This window comes from Melospiza georgiana, chromosome 6, assembly GCF_028018845.1.
Source record: "Melospiza georgiana isolate bMelGeo1 chromosome 6, bMelGeo1.pri, whole genome shotgun sequence".
Lineage (NCBI taxonomy): Eukaryota > Metazoa > Chordata > Aves > Passeriformes > Passerellidae > Melospiza > Melospiza georgiana.
This window is the reverse complement of record NC_080435.1, coordinates 55525315-55544219: the sequence shown is the minus strand read 5'-3', so window position 1 is coordinate 55544219 and position 18905 is coordinate 55525315. Positions and strand designations below refer to the sequence as shown.

Below are 18905 nucleotides of genomic sequence, written 5' to 3'. Positions count from 1 at the left end.
AAGATAATGCCAAAAGCCCTCTCTGTTAAGGCCAAGGTAAGCACACAGAGTAATAAAAACTCTGGCTGTGGAAATGAGCTGCTCCCTCTGGGAGGAAATGAGGGAAGCTGGAAGACCCAGATGGAGAAGTGGACACATGCTGTAGCATCTGAAGTGAGCAGCCAGTGGGGCATCAGCAGGAGAGGTTCCCTAGGTAACACCCAGAGAACCTGTTTGCTCCCCACTCCTGCATCTCCAAATGATGATGTTCCAATTGATCAAACAGTGGGGTGCAGAGGAGGCTGGCTGTGCACAGCCAGCCTGGGCTGCACAGAGCTGGAAATAATGTGTTTAATACTCAGGCTCTTGCAGCTTGGAGTCTAAGCTGAGAGCAGCAGAGCTAGACTGAGGAGTGAAAATATGGTGCTTGGGTGATGTGCTCTGAGACTGGAAAAGAGGGGGAAAAAGGGGAGATACCTGTAGATGTGATAGAGACAATGCTGCAAATCAAACCTGGGTGCACGGCTCGCCAGGGAATGCTGGGGGTTCTCCATGGTTCTCCAGGGAATTCTGCCAGCAGGAATGGGTTTTCTGTTGCAACAGGGCTGTGTTACTCTGAGTGCCTCCTGCACTGATCCTGCCCACGTGTCTGTTCTCATCTCTGCTTCTGTTAACCAGTTCTCAATATGCTCATAGTGATGCCTTGGTTAAAGCAAACCAGTGATTTAATTCTTGGTTTCACTTCTAAGTTTTCAGTATTACAAGGACATTACAAGTCCTATTAAGCAGAGCAAAATAAGCTTTAGCCTGCACATTAGTTTAGCCACACTGAGTTACCATATAAATGAACAGTTCTGAAATGTACCCAGCTCTTCCACTGGATTTATGTTTCAGCACATATCACACCATAGATTCAAGAAACATAGATCATTTTAAATGGACAGCTATGTACAAAATTATTATACAGTGTTATTACAAAACTTGAGAAATAAAGCTCTGAATTTTGAAAACACAGTACTGCACAGTCCCAGTTTTAAAGCCAAAGTAACATGATTCCACACGTTCTGCAGCTTGGACACAGACTCTCGAGTACAAGCAGCTGACAATGGAAATCAAACCCAGAGATTTACTACAGGATAAACTGAAAATGTGTCCAATAGAACACTGGAAAACCTCTTCCTTTTGCTTTAGTGAGAGAAACCAGAGCCCTGGCTCTCCAAAAATTGATGGTTGCATCAGCAGGTGTGACAAGACTACTTAAGACTACTGATGCACTTCAACTTAATTGCACATAAGCATCATGTAGGAACCAGACACTGCTTATATGGCCATATGCTCAGTAAAACAGAAAATACATTTTCTTTTACTTGCTTTTTCCCCCTGTAACCAATTTCCCTTGCTTTAAGTGATTAAGAGTGAAAATATATTTGTCTAATCTGGGTCTTGGACGTGGTCTGATATAAATCATCAGTGGGCAAGGAGAAGGGGACTTAACACACCTCCACTTGTGATGGTACAGCCACTGCCTAATTTATACCCTTAATTTAGTTGAGGCACTGCTGTTTTTAACACTTCTTCAGGGGCTAACCACGGCAGTCTGTTCTTGGGCCACAGTCAGCTGTCATTTCAAGAGGAGTTTGGCCCAAGAGCAGGTTGAAAGCCTTGGCTTCCAGGACAGTGGGTGACAGGTCTGACCCTTTTACCACCACTATGCACAGAGCCATCCCCTGTCCCCAGAGGTGCCCAGTGCACAGCCTGAGAGGTCCAAGGTCTCTGGGGAGGCTCTTTAGGTCCTGGGGAGGGGAGTGAAAGGCTGCATGAGGAGAGGCTGTGGGTCTTCATGGGGCAGAAGTTGTCCGTGGTGGCGTTTCATTGATGCAGAACCTGGAGTCTCAGAAGCTGGCAGCACCCCAGGGACACATGAGAGGTTCTCTCATACCTTCTGCCTTGCCATGACACCTGCAGGAAGAGGGGGAAATGCAAATCATTTGCAACTGTGAGTAAAAGTGGTGTGGTTTTGCATGCATGTGTATGTAATGGTTGAGGTGCTACTAGAGAAATCAGTTTCATCAGTTCCTCAGATAACCTAAAAACAGGTAGTTTGATGGACTTAATAAAAACCTCATGTTTCCAGAACCAATCTTGAAACTCCAGAGTTTGGGCAACTTTGCTTTAAAGTTTAGTTCAATAAAGTATATCCTTCTAGGTATTAAATTGCTGAGGTAACTAAATCTAGAGGATCTAGCAGGACTGTCAGAAGGATGGGGCAGCACATTGCAGCCTGTCTCACTCCATAACTGAGTCAAATACCATTTCTGAAGGCAGACATGGAGGCAAAGGGCTAGCAGGGAGATGAGCATTAGATCGATGACATTCTCACAGTCTATTTAAAAAGTCCCCATAGACAATATGGGTCTGGAGAAGGGGAGGTGAAGCATCTGTCCCTCAAGAATGAAAGGAAAACCTGGACTCTCAATCCCTTCTGTGTCTTTGCAGGGGAAGGTTGATGTGCCATGTGCATGTCACAGCTGCCCTTCTGCCTTTTCCCTCCCTCCTTGCCAGGCTGTGGTCTGTACTCCTGCTTTGGTTTTCCTTTTATTTTCTAGGGAATAAACCAAGCAGATTTGTGAGCAGGAAAATTACTAAAGCCCAATTGCTAAAGCCCAGTTGCTCAAGGACTTGAGCTTTCAAGGCTTTTCTCTCCCCTAACCATTCCAAGTGACACAAGTGACACACAGAGGGGAGGAAAAGGGGAGCTGCACAGACATGAACATTTGTCTCTAGGAATTCTCTAGGGTTTAGGGCAGGCACACTCAAAGAGCAGCTCTCTTGAGTTCAGGTGTTTGTACAGTCTCTCCTCTCTTTTACTGTCACCTTTATAAAATGATTCTTTAAGCTCTTGCTGGACTTGGCTGGAAATGAGTTGAGATGTTACCAGGGTGCACACAAACAGTGTGACCACCAGTGCCTTGATTCCAGAGGAAAAACACCTAAACCATTTCTTTCAAGACCAGGAAGATAATGTGGAATACCACTCTTTACATGTGAGAGCTCACATTTAAAGACATTATTACAGGAATTGCTGCATAACAAGATATGGTCAAAGTGAGGCAAGAAATCAGTAGCTCATTACAGTCTTTGAGTGCTCTGAAATATTATCACAGAGTCTCAGGCTGTTCCTGCCCTCTGCTGCTGTCAGGGAAGCTCTAAAAACTCATAAGGGCTTTGAGTCTTGATCCCTGCAGCTGGATCTGCACAAGAAGGAAGAAGATTTCTGTGGCTTCATGAGACCCGTTAACTTCCACATCAGCAAATCCACCAGAGAAAGAAATATCCTGTACCAAAAGAGAACTAGTGGGGACCTGAACAGACCATGTATGCTTGGGGAAAAACATAAAATGTAACAAAAATCAGGTGGAAGATCCTAGGAAAAAATACTGATTGCTAACACTCCAGGCTTGTTGAAAGTGTCTTATCAAGAAGTTCTGTCTTATCTGTCTCATCAAGACAGGAGCTGCATTTGGGAGAGGAAGCTGTCTGCAGGAGACTAAGACAAGCAAATGGGTTTTTGCTTCTGCTGCCCTTGCTTTGTGACAGTAGAAGAGGAGAAAGAGAAGTGCAGGTTCCAAGGTGCAGCTCATTGCTGCCCTCCTGACATCAAATCCCAGGTAGGCTCTGCTGGTGCAATGCCTGCCTGACTTCATAAAGCTCCTGTATGCCCATGCATTTTTCTGTGTTGCATTTCTATGTCTGCCCAGGACAAAACAAAACAAAACTGTGTATCATGTATTTTTTCAAACATGACTTTTTTTAAGCCTGTATGCTTAAAAAAAAATTTGAGTTAAGCTTAACTGGTGGTTCCAGCTGCCCTTCCAATGCAGCATGTGCTCTGGTCCTGGTGTACTTCTCACCTATGCTCCATTGCTAACATTTTCTGTTCCTGCAGGAAATCTTCCTTAGGATTTTTAAACCAACAGAGCTACTTGCACTTCATGTACTCCTATGGTAGTGCAAGGAAAGGACCAAAAGGAGGGCAGGAGTAGTGAGGACTGTAACTACCCAAAGTATATCCCCTTTTCTCTTGCTAGCAGTGATGCTCCAGGTGCAGGAACAAAAGCAGCCCTGTGGGGAAATCCTGCACAGATTCCTCCTGTGTCTGTGCAGGAGCAGGGCTCCCAGCCCCAGGGAATGGGGATGCTGGACAATAAATACATTCCTTTCAGGAAACAAGACAAAGAGATTTGATGATATTGATTTAGTTCATAAGAGATGCTCATCAGCATGGAAAGGACAAGTGTAACTATGCAATTTCAGTACAGTGGGGGTTTCACTTGTTTATTTTTCTTGCTTTTCTTTCTACTTACTGTAAAAACGGGAAGTTTTTCAAATGGAAGTCTCATCCTAGAACTCCTTTTGAGGGGCAATTCTATGTTGCTAGCATCAGTGAAGGATGCAGGGATGCAACTCTGGAGATGAATTTAGCTTTGAGTGGGAGCTGGTATCTTGCCCCAGCTAGTATTTGCCCCTGGATCCAGTGTTTTATTCCCTTTTCCAGATATCCATATTTAAACAGTGCTATAGAAAGTGGCTACCCACAAGCAAACCAAATGTTCTTTGCTGGAGGTAGGTACTGAAATTGCATTTTTACAGTTTTTGAGAAAATAATGTGATCAAAGCAAGGACTTTGTTCATCACATGAAGTCTGATTGTTTGGTTAGAATAATGGCTTTTAATTATCTGCAGGGAGAAGCAGTTTGGCTGCTGCTGACACAGAGGACAAACATGTGGGCTGTGACCCTGTGTCGAGTGGAGATCAGCACTGACTCCACTCAACACAAGATCAACACCCTGGAGAGTAAAAATCAGAGTAACAAATTCATTTCACATGTGTTTGTGATTAGACACAAAGACAAAAAGCTCAGGTGATATGCTGAATACTGATTAGGTCTGTGAAGTCCCAGTGCTGTGGTTAGTTCACAAAAAAAATTATCTTTGTGAGTTTACATACCTCATTGTGCCACACAATCTTTTTTTGTTTTATTATCTCCAGAATCAGTCTCAACCTCTGCTTTTGAACAAAAGAGAGACACCAAATATATCTGATCATGGCAAGGCCAAGGTAACAACAGGGAACTTTTCATGATGAAAACACTGTCTAGTAGCAGAGAGGTCCCTAAGAACACAGAATCTTTGACTGGTTTGGGTTGGAAGGGACCTTAAAGATCATCTAGATCCAACCCTCTTGATGCCATCCCTGGATGCCCAGGAAACTCTGTGGCTTTGGCAGGCTGGGGTCAGTTCTTAAGCCAGAAGTCCTAATTTCAGGTGTCAGGAAAGAATTGCCAGGATGGGAGCATGGGATGCTCCCATTGCTGCAGCTTCTGCTCCTCAGATGAAGCAAGTTCAGGAACCAACATTACAGGAAACAACTTCTCATTTGTGGCTTGTTTTTAACCAGTAGCATGTTTAGAAATGTAAATTACTACAACCCTGGGGCATGCTGCATTAAAAGGGTAAGTCCCTCTGTGGTAGCTGCTCAACCTATGCTGTCTTTCTCAGCAATGGGTATTCAAACCCTCCTTTCCTTTCTCCTTGAAAGGAAAAACATCAAGCATTGGTAAAAAGAGACTTTCCCATTTGCCTGTGCATTTGTGTACCTCAGGATCTTGCAGGAAAGAGGCTTTGGAAAGGATATTGTAAGTTCTAAAGGCTGACAGACCCATCTGTCTTCCCCATGAGGCGTCTCCAATTTGGGATTAAGGTACCCACCCAAGGCTGGCAGGATCTACAGGACCTGGACACTCTTCCCAGGTTTGGGACTGGCTGAGGATTTTGGTAAGGAGAGGGGGGCCTGTGTGGCTCCAGGAGCTGAGCTCCCTCCCAGCCCAGCAGGGCAGCCCAATGGAAGATGGATCCTTGGTGGAAGCATCAGCAAGGTGCTCCTTTTCAGTGACTGACCTTTCCCCTCCCTCTGCAGAGATGGTTTGAGGGCCTGATGTTTAGAAGCACCTAAAGCACCCCAGGGGCAGGCTGTCAGGCAAAAGTGCTGCTGCAATGAGGGGAAAAACCAAACAAGCCCAAGGCAGCATGGAGGCTGCTGCTTTTATGTGTTTGTAAGTAGTTCAGAGGGGTGATTGCTGATTAAGTACCGAGTATTAACTGGTCTTAATCACTGCTCTGGAGCCTAATGGAGCTCTTGTTTGCACATAACCGTGCCTGTAGCTGTCTTTAGCACACTTGACAGATGTGCTTATTGCCATCTTTACTGCATATGTGTAATGGGCTTTTGAATTATTGATTCATCATTACTCCTTTATAAACTACTTATACATGTCACCAGAAGGAACTACGCTTGTGTTTTTCTTTTTAAAGCTCTTTCAGGTTTGAAAAATATAATAGCTGCATGAAACAGTGTGACTCCAGGGGCAGGGGGCACTGGGCCTTGAAGTGGAAAGAAACAGGTGTGTACAAATATATCAAGAAGGTTTATACAAATATATCAGGAAGGTTCCCACATTTAAGTCAGTCCCCAAGGGCTATTTATAAAATAGGCTACCTGAGTAGCTTTTGCTGTGCCTCTTCTTCTTCTTCCTTTTCCCTGATGGCCTCTGCTTTTCCCTGTCACTGTGAGGTTGCTCTGGGGGAAGTGTTGCTGAGCAAGAGGAGTCAGTGGCCGGCTCCTCTGAGAAGGACTTGTCTTGAGAGGTGTCCAACAGCGAGTCTGTACCAGGGTCTTCATTCTCCTTTGTCATTTCTTTAGACTCTGCCTGCTGAGCCTCATGGCTGGGGGCAGGCTGAGCACTGTCTGAGCCATCAGCTGGGCACTCCTTGTCCTGGCCTCCTGACACGGCCCCGTTAGCCCAGCTGAGTTGGTCTGGCAGAGCAGGGGCTGCACTGCTGCTCACAAAGCTGATCCTTGAGCCTATGTCAGCCACAGAGAAGCCAAGGGAGCCTCTCTCTGTGCAGGGCTGGAGCCCTTCCACGTTGTTTTTCTGCTCCACCCCAGGGCCCAGCGTGGTCTGAATGACTCCATCAGCTTCCACCATGCTCTCTGAGGGGCTTTTGGTCTGGGACTTCAGTGGCAGACTTCCTCCAGCACTGTTTGTAGATAATATCTGGCCTGAAGCTGAAGCATTTGTAACACCTCCACCTGTCTCCATTGGGGCAGTGGATGAGGGAGGAATGCTTTCTGAGGGATGATCATCCTTGTTTTGCTCAGTCTTGTCATCAATCTGCTTCCCTGCTGCTTGTGGGTCCTTCATGCTCTGTCCTGTAAAGAGAAACACACAATCAGCCACAGCTGCAGTCTCACCAGGAATCAGCCAAGATGCACCTACCCTGCAGAGGTTACAGGTCAGCAGCTGCCTGTGGAGGGAGCACTGACCCTAAAGCAGCTCCAATGAAGAGGCAGCACCAATTTATCCTCCCTGCACCTCCCCTCCTTATGCCCCTGTGGTCACCCTGGCTGGACTGCAGGCTCCAGCTCAGCTGTTTGTTTTCAGCAGGTGTTAATGTCTCTGCTACAAAATGGCTGAATTCCACGGAGGCTCCAGGACTTGCAAGGAAACCTTAAAGTCTACAGCAGAAGAGAGACCCTGCCTGTGAGGTCCTGGACCAGGCTGGACTGCTGGCTTGGTGTGTGAGGACATCAAGGCTGCCCATTAGCCAGCCTCAACCTGCCCTTGCAGAGCAGGCCTAGGAGAGCCATGGACAGACCAATGTCCTTGGATTTGCCTAACTGCACTGACACTGAGGTCAAGAGACCTAAGAAACCCATGAGGCTGTCTCCTCACAAGCACCTAAAGGACTTGGGTACTTCTGCAAATAGGGTTTCTTATCTTTTTTTAAAGGGTTTCTTCAGTCTCCCAAGTGCAGACTAAGATGGGATGCAGCAGTCTGTAAGACAGGAACACACTGTGCTACTGAGACTTGGGAGCATGCAGGGATAACAGCAGTGCCCCATCAGCATGGTGCCATGGCTGACACGTGGGTCAAGCACCTCAGAGGGTTTATCAACACAGATGCAGGGCTATGCTGCTCCAAATTTCTGCTAATTTTGGTACAGACCTGGCTAGCAACAGCTCAAGGCTCTCTGCTCCTCTTCTCCTTGGCACTGGCTGCAAATAAAATGCCCCAAATGCAAACACAAAGACTTCTGGCTGGTGCATGCTTGGCTCAGGCTCAGAGGCAGATGGGAATGAAGAGCTGCAGGTACAGTCAGGTCTGTGTCCTTACCAGACTGGCTTTCCTCCAGGCTCTCTGCAGATGAGGGTTTAGGAGCTGCCTCTGACTCGTGTCTGTTCTTTGTCTTCCTCAGCGTGAAGCCTTTCCTGATGTCGGCGAGCAGGGCGTCGATGACACACACCTCCTCCTGCTTCATCAGCCCCTTCTTGACTGGGGAGAGATGGGAGTTACCCCTGCCCCTGAGACAGGCCAGCAGCAGCTGCAGGGATGCCACTGCTGGAGGTGCCTCCTGCTGTCCCAGCACAAGCAGCCACTGGCCAGGAGCAAGGCACCCACAGCAGACCTGGGAGCAGCTCCATGATCCCACACAGTGCCCCATGATCCTACAGCACTGCTCTGTGATCCCACAGCAGTGCCCATGATCCCACAGCACTGCTCTGTGATCCCACAGCAGTGCTCTGTGATCCCACAGCAGTGCTCTGTGATCCCACAGCAGTGCCCATGATCCCACAGCACTGCTCTGTGATCCCACAGCAGTGCCCCTGATCCCACAGCACTGCTCAGTGATCCCACAGCAGTGCCCATGATCCCACAGCAGTGCTCAGTGATCCCACAGCAGTGCCCCATGATCCCACAGCAGTGCCCCATGATCCCACAGCAGTGCCCATGATCCCACAGCAGTGCTCAGTGATCCCACAGCAGTGCCCCATGATCCCACAGCAGTGCTCAGTGATCCCACAGCAGTGCTCTGTGATCCCACAGCAGTGCCCATGATCCCACAGCACTGCTCAGTGATCCCACAGCAGTGCCCCTGATCCCACAGCAGTGCTCCATGATCCCACAGCAGTGCCCATGATCCCACAGCAGTGCTCAGTGATCCCACAGCAGTGCCCCTGATCCCACAGCAGTGCCCATGATCCCACACAGTGCCCCATGATCCTACAGCAGTGCTCTGTGATCCCACAGCAGTGCCCATGATCCCACAGCAGTGCTCAGTGATCCCACAGCAGTGCCCATGATCCCACAGCAGTGCCCCATGATCCCACAGCAGTGCTCTGTGATCCCACAGCAGTGCCCATGATCCCACAGCAGTGCCCATGATCCCACAGCAGTGCCCCTGATCCCACAGCAGTGCTCTGTGATCCCACAGCAGTGCCCCTGATCCCACAGCAGTGCTCTGTGATCCCACAGCAGTGCCCATGATCCCACAGCAGTGCTCTGTGATCCCACAGCAGTGCCCATGATCCCACAGCAGTGCTCTGTGATCCCACAGCAGTGCCCATGATCCCACAGCAGTGCCCATGATCCCACAGCAGTGCCCCTGATCCCACAGCAGTGCCCCTGATCCCACAGCAGTGCCCATGGTCCCAGAGCAATGCTCCGTGATCCCACAGCAGTGCTCTGTGATCCCACAGCAGCCCATCCTGGCTGAACACAAAGGATTTGCTCCCAAGTCTTGGTGCTACAGCCTGGCACAAGTGGCACCAGCTCTGCCTGGGCACATCCCTGGTTGTCCCACGACCGTGAAATATTCCATTTGTTATCAATGTTGGTGGGAACCTTTTTTTTTTTTGGAGGAAAAATAATTCTGATTTTTCTTTCCTCTCTGCTTCATCCAATTGCATTTTTTTAGTCTTTCATTTTCATCCAGCAGAAGGCATATTTAAGCAATATGCAAGATTTTTGGGACAACTGTGGTGAAGAGAGACTATTCAAGTGTACACAAGGACCTTGGATGGTGGATAAGTCAAATGTCTCTTTTTAGATTTGGGATTCAAAAGTTATGTTTAGAAACTGGAAAAGTTAACTGAAATATTTAATTTGTGGTTATTTTATTTCTTCTTTGCTGTTCAGTCAGCAAACCTAAAATTAACTTCTCTGCCCAGCTGCAACTGTGGAAAGTCAATTCTTAGCTAGGGCTGTAAGACACCTAAAAGCCTTTAGTCAGCCAGCACCTAGAAACCTACAAAATAAATTACCACTACTGGTCCATTAAAGCAGGACCACCAAAGAGCCCCTATGGCTCCAGCTCTATTTTTTGAAGCCATTTCAGATACTCACTGACTTTTCCATTTTCTCCTCTCTGTCTCTTGCCCTCTTCCTCTTCTAGCTGCTTTTTCCTCTTCTCTGCTTTGGCAGCTTGCTCCTTTCTGTCCTTGTTTTCCTGCAGGGAGGTAACAATGGCATAAGAAAGTGGGGTAAAGAAGCTGATGAAGAGAAAGGAGATCTATAGATGAAGGAAGAGAAATTCTAGCTTTGTCCTGTGCAATAATTAAAATGGGCATTGGGAATAAGGGCCAAAAATGGTGAGAGAGGACTGGGGGACTGCTGACTTGGCCAGGACTCTGCCACATCCCAGCTGGAGGTGGCAGTGGTGCTATGCCTCACACAGCTACCTGCAGTGTGCTCACCTGCCTGATCTTGAGCTGAGGTGAAAGTGGGAGGCACTGAAGCCACAGTTTTTTCCACAAGGTGGCTTTTTTACTACGTATCCCCCTTCTGAGCCTGTTTGCTCAGGTTGGAGCAAAGGGTGAAGTTTTTAAGCCCCTTTCCCCACAACTTGCACACTTGGCCTAAAAGCATCTTTGTGATTGACACTGCAGCTGAAGTTGCAACAGAATCACAAATCCCTGGTGTTTGGGCCAGGCCCAGCAGCACCAGAACCTCCATCGATGAGGATGGATGGAGAAGGGATCAGACACCACTTCAGTGGGAGACCTGATGCCAAGTGCCAAAAGGAGGAGGCTGTAGCCAGGATCCCCCCTGGATTGGGGTGTCCATCCCACCCCTGTCCATTGGAGCAGCTTCCATCTTCCAGGAAGGGATGCTCAGGATCCTGTGTGCAGGTGCCAACCTTCAGGGCTCGGATGAAGAGGTCTCTGAAGGTCTTCATGATGCTAAATATGTCCTCTAAGGACAACTTGCTTGGATCTTCACAGAGATAATTTGCAAGTTCTTCTCTCTTCTTTTCAATGGTTTCAAATTCTTCTTCCAGTTTTCTGGAGGCATCAATGCTGTCCTGAAACACATTAAATGCACACTGTAAAACACCATCCAGAGGACAACGAGTGAAGTGCACTCGCAGAGAAGGGATTAGAGCTTAGAGCAGGACTCTGGGTGCTGGCTTTTAACTGCAGCTTTTGGAAAGCAGGTGGGAAGAAATTAAGATTTACAGATGGTCTTCACTCTTGGCAACTGTGCTGTGCCAGTTTACAGGGGTGTCTTAAGCAAGACATGGACAGCTCCATGCAAAGCTTAATCCCAAGGAAAGGGCCTCACTCTGGTGATCCACAGAGAAGGTGACCATCTTCTCCTAAAGTGAGGAGTCACACAGAAGCATGCACAGAGCAGTTGGGGCAGCATCCTAAGAAATCAGCCTTCCCAAAGGTATCTAAGTTTGGGGTGCAGCTGGCCACTGCATATTTGGGTTGTACAGCATTGCATCTTATTTCCAAATCTGAGAGCATGTCTTGTGGCAATATTTTCTCCCCTCTCATGAGGCTCCTGAGCTGCAGATGTACCATGCAGCACCTCTCTGTGTGTAATGGGGGAGATCCAAGGTAGCTCTGTTACTGACCTGGATGGGTTTCTCATACTGCTGTTTCACATCCTCATTTGATGATAAGACTTTCCGCTGAAGCTCCAGCAACTTCTTTAAATTGGTACCGGACTCCGTGCGTATAATGTCAAGATTAATTCTGAAATCACACAGAACCCTGCCATTAATTCTGAAATCACACAGAACCCTGCCATTAGCTGACACTCCAGCATCTTGAGCTGACCAAGGAGTGGACAAGTCTGAACTGGTGCTTTGGTCACGCCTCTGCTTCCCACCACTTCCCTGAGCTGAACCCTGTGCTGTGAACCCTCTATACAGACCAAGCTCAGGGAAAACAGCTTCCCCCCACAGCACTCATGGAAAGGCTGCCAGGCCTAGCTACAGTTCTGTGTATTGGGTAGATGAGTGCCAAAAAAAGCCCACCTCTTCAAAAGGCTGTTCTCCACCCACCATGCTCAGCATTAGCTCACTTCCCCTGCCTGGAGGGACTTCAGAAATGTCTGGGTAGCTGACCCTCACCAGCTCCTGCCACCACAAAGGCAGTGCACGTTTCAGAAAGGTCTGGGAGGCAGCTTTAACTGACTGCTCTGCAAATTTCAGTCCTAAGTGTTGCCAGCTGTAGTAGAATTATTATATATTAAAGGCCTTTCAACATTCATCAATCAAATCTTTCAGTTCAAACTATGTAAGATGCCATCTTGTTAATCTGTATACCAGCTGTGTGTGTCCTAATTTCTGGTACATTGTTGATGTGCATGGGATTTATTTTTGTTTTTAATTCAAAGGAAGTGACACACAATTTTACCCTGCTGCTTTTGAAACATATTCAAGATCCTTTGGCAGTTCCAGTAGGTCCTTGTGGCTGTTTTCTACTTCCTGAAGAGGAAGAGAGAAAGAAGTGTTATTTGGTGTGTGGCAGGAGCCAAGGGGAAGCTGGGGGGGAAGACACATGGACAGAAGTGTCCAGGAAGGATGACTGTGCTGTGTTCTGCTATTGCCCCCCTGTCTGTAGTTTGCACATTCAGAGAGGAAAGGCATTTCCCCTGGCTATAAAAACACAGAAGAGAACTGAACTCTCAGAAATACTCATAGTTCAAAGCAAAGCAGAGCTCTTCTTGAGCATAGAGGGAGGCAGCACTGTGGTTTGATGCAAACTGACACTTCCCACAGTCCCAGAAGGATATTAAAAGGCCTTGAGTCTTGCATTCTTTACTTTCACAGCTGTCCTTGCTGAAGCCACTGCCAGCTAAAGTGGGGCTTGAACATGAGCAACTGAAACCAAGGGACATTGATGAATGAAGGTGGCAGAGCAGAGCATGGAGAAAAAAAATGATAAAAACAGCATTGCAGGGAATAGGAGAGCCATGAGGGCCTGGAGAGAAGCATGAAAAGCCTGAGCACAGTCTGGAGGAAGAGGGCAAGTCCATGGAAAGGCAGAAAGGCTGAATGGGTACAGATGAGCCAGGACAGATTTGTGCTCTGTGGTTTGCAGCTGCTGATGTGCAGATTGCACAAATATGAAAGGAAGTTGCAGACACTGGGGGAAAAGATGCTGGAGGGAAGCAGATCAAGTCCTAAAATAAGGAGTAGTGCCCACAAGCAGTCTCCACCAGAGTCACCAAAGTGATTCAAATCCTCCTGACTTGTGACACTCTTGGGTTTGCCAGGGAGGATGTGAGTATGAGCATGTGGCATTAGCCAACAGCAGAGCAGGAGAAATGTTTCATCTGTGATAAAGCCCTCCCTCTTCCCTACTCTGCAGGACTTGGCAGTGGTACCTCCAGAATATGGTGGAGCAGGGTAATGCGGGTTTGGTTGGCTTTGGTTTCTGTTAGTTTGAGTAAAGTGCTGATTTTAAAACCATCGGCGTCGCCCGTGTGACTTCCCTACAAGAGACAAAAAAAGCAGATGTGACTCCTGTGTCCATCCAAATTACAACCCTAAAGGAGATCATTCACAGACTGTGATGAGGAAAGGAGAAGACAAAAAAGTCCTTACGTAGTTCAGGAAGTTTCCAACTTTGAGAATCAGTTGACAAAAGACTGGCAGGCGATGACTGGTCAGAAGATCTGAAAAACATAAGGGACTTCTAAGCAAAAGCCTCTGTTACACCAGAACATTTCCTAAACTGCTTTGAAATTTGGGATTCTGAATTTCACCAATCAAATCTGATATTTTGGCTTTGCAGCCCAATGCCCAACCAGCAGAGAAGATGATTTCATGTTGATTCAGTTCCATGGGCTCTCAAAGTCTTTGTTGACTTATGTTTCTTTCTTTACATCTGGTCTCTCATTTCCTAATGGCAAATAACCTGCAGTGGGACCCTCCTCACTAACAGCAATCAAGATCCAGCCTTCCTTGCAAGTTTCCCAGAGTGGGCAATGGTAACTCTAAATTTAATCTTGCAAACTTTAGCTGTGCTGTGAAGCCAGTTCTGACTGCACTATGATCACCTGCCAGCTGCTAAAACCAGGCATGCTCACCCTGTTCCTGGTCTCTCATGGTAGAGGTGATTATTGACCAGGCATGAAGAGTGCAGTCCCTGTCCTTGCTCTTACAACAGGGTGCTGCAGTGCTGTGCTTTCTGAAGCACTCAGCTTTGAGGCAGGAACAGCTCCAAAAAAACAACTGGGCTGCTGGGAAGTCGCTTCAATTTATCCCAGCAAACAGCTGTAATGCCAGCTGGAGAAACCCCCAGCAGGAGTTGGGGCAACTGGCCCTGTAGAACAGGTGACACTTGGCAGTGCCAAGAAGAGCATACTGCTCTCAGAGGAGTGGGACCAAAGGTTTCTGCCACAGGAAGCCAAAATCTACTGCATAAACTTTCTGTGTACTCACCATATTGGAGCGTCAGCAATTTATAAACCAAAATAACAACCTTTTTCTTCTGGTTCCATTTCTAGGCAGGGAAATACTAAAGCATTGCTTTTGGGGGAAGTTTTCTGGCAGTAGAGAAAATTGCTGTATTATGAAGTTCTTAATTTGGGTAATAATGCTGGATGGATGAATTAGCTGCAGCAGGGCCAGCTCTGCTGTCTAAATTCAGCTCCTTTGAAAGGGCTGATGAACTTCCAGCACTTCACCATTCAAAGTGTTTCAGGAGAATACATCTGCTGCAGAAAAAGCGGGATGAGGATGACAGAAAATAATCTTTGGTCCTGTTATGGGCTTTGACCATCAGTGGAGATACCTAAAGTTGCATCCCATTTGCAGCAAACCAGTGAATGGATCACATAGGAGTTCTTTGGGGTTTGGGTAGTAACACTGCAGAGCTCCAGGGGAGTTTTGTGGGGGTAACACTGCAGAGCTCCAGGGGAGTTTTGTGGGGGTTAAAATTCCCTGTCTTAATTCAGAGCCAGGAATAAGCTCAGGTCATGCATACCTTCACAGGCTCTGCGGATGGCTTCAGCTTTGGGCTGAATCATGTCCAGCACGACGGTGGTCTCTTCGCAGATCAGCATACACTCAATGCGCAGCTGGTAGCTGAGGGTGGAGATGGATCCTCAGCTAAAGGCACTGGGATCCCAGCCAGCACAGCAGCCCCTTTCCCACATCACCAGCAAGCCCATGCCACCCCACAACATGCCAACCACATCCACACCAAACCACTGGTGTGGCCTTGGAGGGAGGAGAGGGGCTGCTGCTGGCCCTGAGGACCAGCAGGGATGTGGGTTCTGCTGGTGCATTGTGATCATCAAAGGGAATGGTTTCCCCTTCTTGGCACTGCATTTGGCACTGCCTTTCACCAAGTTATGGAGCCTCCTTGGGCAGAGCTGACCCTGAGTCTGGGCCAGCTTCAGCTGGTTCAGAGGGAGAGGATGTGCTGGATCAGGAAGAGCCCTAAGGGCAACAGAGAGAGGGATAGCTCCAAGGTGGAAGGGGAAATCCAACAGTTATATCCATCAGTGTTGGTCTGTGAGGCTCCTATAAAGAAATTTAAACTTCCCAGAAGTAAATCAAGAAACAGATTGGGCTGAAGTTTTTGACTAAAAACCTTACCTGGGAATCTGAAGGAGGAGAAGATAGAACTGATCTGCATTTGCTAGCTTTGATTTCTCTTCTTTGAAGGCCTTCAGGTTTTCTATCTAATGAGAAACAGAGAATCAAGACTGCAGGGCTGCTCTATGGCTCAGCTCTGTGAACCAAGGGTGGTGTTTTCCTCCTGACCTCATGCTTTTCAGGCAGCAGCTTCAGCAACTGCTTCAGAACCTCAACATCAAACTTGGTCCGGTCCCCATTCTGGATCATGGCAGTCACCTCTTCATTGGAGCTGCAGGGAGAAGGAGCAGAGCCAGCCATCAACCAAAGACCACTTTCCAACCATCACACACTACCAAGAGATTTATCTGTGCAAGCACTCTGTGCTTTCCCTAGTAAAGAATCATAATAATCCAAAGGGAAAGGGATCTCCCCACAATTAACTTAGAATCAGGACCGGGATCCCTGCTATGACCCAAATCTTATTTCTGGCCCTGATCAAATTATTCAAGGACAGAGATGAATCCTGCAACTGAGATCCTGTCTCTGAGCTTTTCTTTAATCTTAAAAGAAAATGGAACTTTCCATTTGTCCATTGGCCCTGATTTGAGGAGGGATATGACCTCCAGGCGTGTCTCACAGTCTGTGTCACCTTAAGAGTCTGTGCCACAACTTTATCTGTAAAATAGAGATCTAACTCCTTTGCCAACATATGGGGAAGTTGTATGTAAAAACATAATTAAACCCCTAAACTCAGTATATTAAAGACAGTGTAGGACAAAATTGGTAATGTTCAGATGATTTAATAGCATGGACCACCAAAGCACATTGCCTAGAAGAGATTTCGTGAGGACCTTCCAGATACTGCAAAACCTGCTCAAAGTTCTGTCAACTGTCACGAAAGCTGGCCATATCTTACCATTTAAATTGCTTCAAAAATATGTTCAAATTGAGACTTTTCTTGGAGTCCAAAAATGTGATCTTCATTAAAGAAAAAGAAGATATCTCATATTAGATGAGCTGTCTGCAGGGATCTTTACTCGAAAAAACGAGGGGCTCTCCTCACCTCCTTCGGCTCTGCCTTCACTGGTGCTGCTGTCTTCTCCTTGGGGGTTGGCTGTGGGAAGCAGAACAGCTGCTCAATGCTGCTGTAGTTGGGCTCTATCACCTCCTCACTGCTGCTGCTCACAGAAGCCCACATGGAGTGGCTCTCTGAAAGAAAGGAAAAGTGTTCAGACTGGCTGCAGGGAGAGCTGAGAGCTCCTGACACCTGGGACAAGGTGAGCTGCTTGCAAGGGACACTCTTCAGGATGTGAATGAAATAAGAAGAGACATATTATTCTCTCAATATGACATATTTATCCGTATTAGTGGACAAATGGTCATTACTGAGGAGGGGCAAGTGCCACAGGTGGGATCCAAAGGGGCTGAAGGGCAATGAAACCTGCTAGGGGGAGGCAGCACTGGGCACACAGAGGCTGTGCAGCTCCATCCCTCCCTGTAAAACTCTGCTCTCCTCCATGCTGGGCAAACTGGATCAGCATGACAAGGACCTCAGACATTTCATTTCTAGTCCCCTGGTTGATATAATTTTTGTTTCCCTGCATCCTAACAGAGGGACTGGGCACAACGTGAACATTTTCTGACTGTGTCTTTCTCAATTTTTCATTTTATACTCAAGTCTCCTTGTATAATGCTGGCTACAAGACTGCTTGAATTAATTTCTACTGCAATTTCTTAAATCTTAAAAAAAAAATAAATCATCACTCTAACATGCCTGTAGAAGACTCTACTGCAATAATCCCAACATTTTACTGCTCTTGTGATTGAAGACTTGCTTTATTTAGATTTCACCTCTGCCTACTTTCATGCAGTGGATGCCTTGCTTGTCTAGGACAAGCTGAAGCTGACACAGCTTCTCCAAGCTTCTTCTCACATTTCATGCTCCACTTTGAATCCACTAGTAGAGGGAAATGTAACCCAAAAATCAAGAGATATGTGATGTGATCCTCACATGCACTCCTACTCATGACTTTAATATACCCAGAAACAAGCACAGATGAGCTGGGCAATAAAAGTCTGGGGAGCTCAGATCAGAGCCTGATCTAAGGCACGTCATAGTGATTAGGAAAATATTCCCATCCCTTTCTCTTCTTCTAAGTTCAAAGTATTGTAGTTATAAACAAGCTACTCCATAGTACTAATTCAGTTGGAATAGTTACTGTTATATTAGTAGCTTCACATTACCTTTATATCAGCTCTGTAGGTCAAAAATAACAGAAATCAGGGAAGTTCTATATCTAAACAGAGTCAACCACATCTGACAAACTTTAAGATAGTATTCCTTCCCCTGGGAAGCAAAAGCAGCAGTGACTTTATGCCAGAAGCACCCACCTCTCACCACATTGGAGGGCAGCTTCTGCCAGTTCAGCTTCTTCATTCTCAGCGTTGGTGTCTTCACTGTCTTGTGGGGGGGCCTGCCCAAGCCCAGGGGGCAGGTGAACTGGGAGGCCACCACGGCTTCTATGTGATCTCCTGGCATGCCAGGAAGGAGGGGTGGAGGGGGAGGGATGCCACCCATGCCAGGTAATGGAGGTGGAGGTGGTGGGATGCCACCCATGCCAGGCAGTGGAGGTGGAGGGGGTGGGATACCAACCATGCCAGGTAATGGAGGTGGAGGGGGTGGGATGCCACCCATGCCAGGCAGTGGAGGTGGAGGAGGTGGGATACCACTCATGCCAGGTAATGGAGGTGGAGGTGGTGGGATGCCACCCATGCCAGGCAATGGGGGAGGAGGAGGAGGAGGGGGTGGAGGGGGAGGGATGCCAGGGAGAGGAGGGGCTGGGGGTGTATTTGCCATGGGGGATGTGGGGGTCATGGCTGCTGTGCCAGAGGGTGGAGGTGCTGGGGCTGGAGGTGCCGGGTTGGGGGCGGTGTTGGAGGGAGGGTTGGATTTCTCTGGCAGGGCACAGCAGGCTGTGAACTGGCAGGATGAGATCTTCTTTTCGTTGTCCAGGGGCCCTGAGGGTGTTGCTGGTGCCCTGGTGGGGTTTGCTGACCCCACTGCACACCGAGGTGCCCGTGCACACGGCTCTGGCTCAGCCTGGGCAGCTCCAGCTGCGCTCCCAGACAGGCGGTGCTCAGCTCGCTTCTGCCTGCCCGGATGCTTCTTGATAGACAGCAGCCTCTCAATGACTTCTTCAAC

General features: G+C 47.7%; 1 protein-coding gene across 1 annotated transcript; it reads right to left on the bottom strand.

Annotated features, from left to right (window-relative positions):
• Positions 1 to 686: 686 nt before the first annotated feature.
• Positions 687 to 16855, bottom strand: LOC131084689 (inverted formin-2-like). The gene is made up of 13 exons (XM_058026331.1): positions 16767 to 16855; positions 15890 to 15992; positions 15722 to 15807; positions 15105 to 15205; positions 13721 to 13791; positions 13501 to 13608; positions 12528 to 12598; positions 11741 to 11861; positions 11018 to 11182; positions 10225 to 10327; positions 8215 to 8373; positions 6536 to 7249; positions 687 to 1938 (listed from the first exon to the last, which is right to left on the bottom strand). Exons 2-13 carry the CDS (start codon positions 15968 to 15970, stop codon positions 1913 to 1915), a joined length of 1806 nt encoding a protein of 601 aa, XP_057882314.1. The 5' UTR covers positions 15971 to 15992; positions 16767 to 16855; the 3' UTR covers positions 687 to 1912.
• Positions 16856 to 18905: the final 2050 nt, after the last annotated feature.

Coding starts and splice junctions, on each gene's coding strand:
- LOC131084689 (XM_058026331.1), bottom strand. CDS start 15,970: ATGATCCAGAATGGGGACCGGACCAAGTTTGATGTTGAGGTTCTGAAG. Junction 13,609..13,720: donor TTGGAAACTTCCTGAACTAC/GTAAGGACTTTT, acceptor TGTCTCTTGTAG/GGAAGTCACACGGGCGACGC. Junction 1,939..6,535: donor GCACAGCAAAAGCTACTCAG/GTAGCCTATTTT, acceptor CTCTTCCTGCAG/GTGTCATGGCAAGGCAGAAG.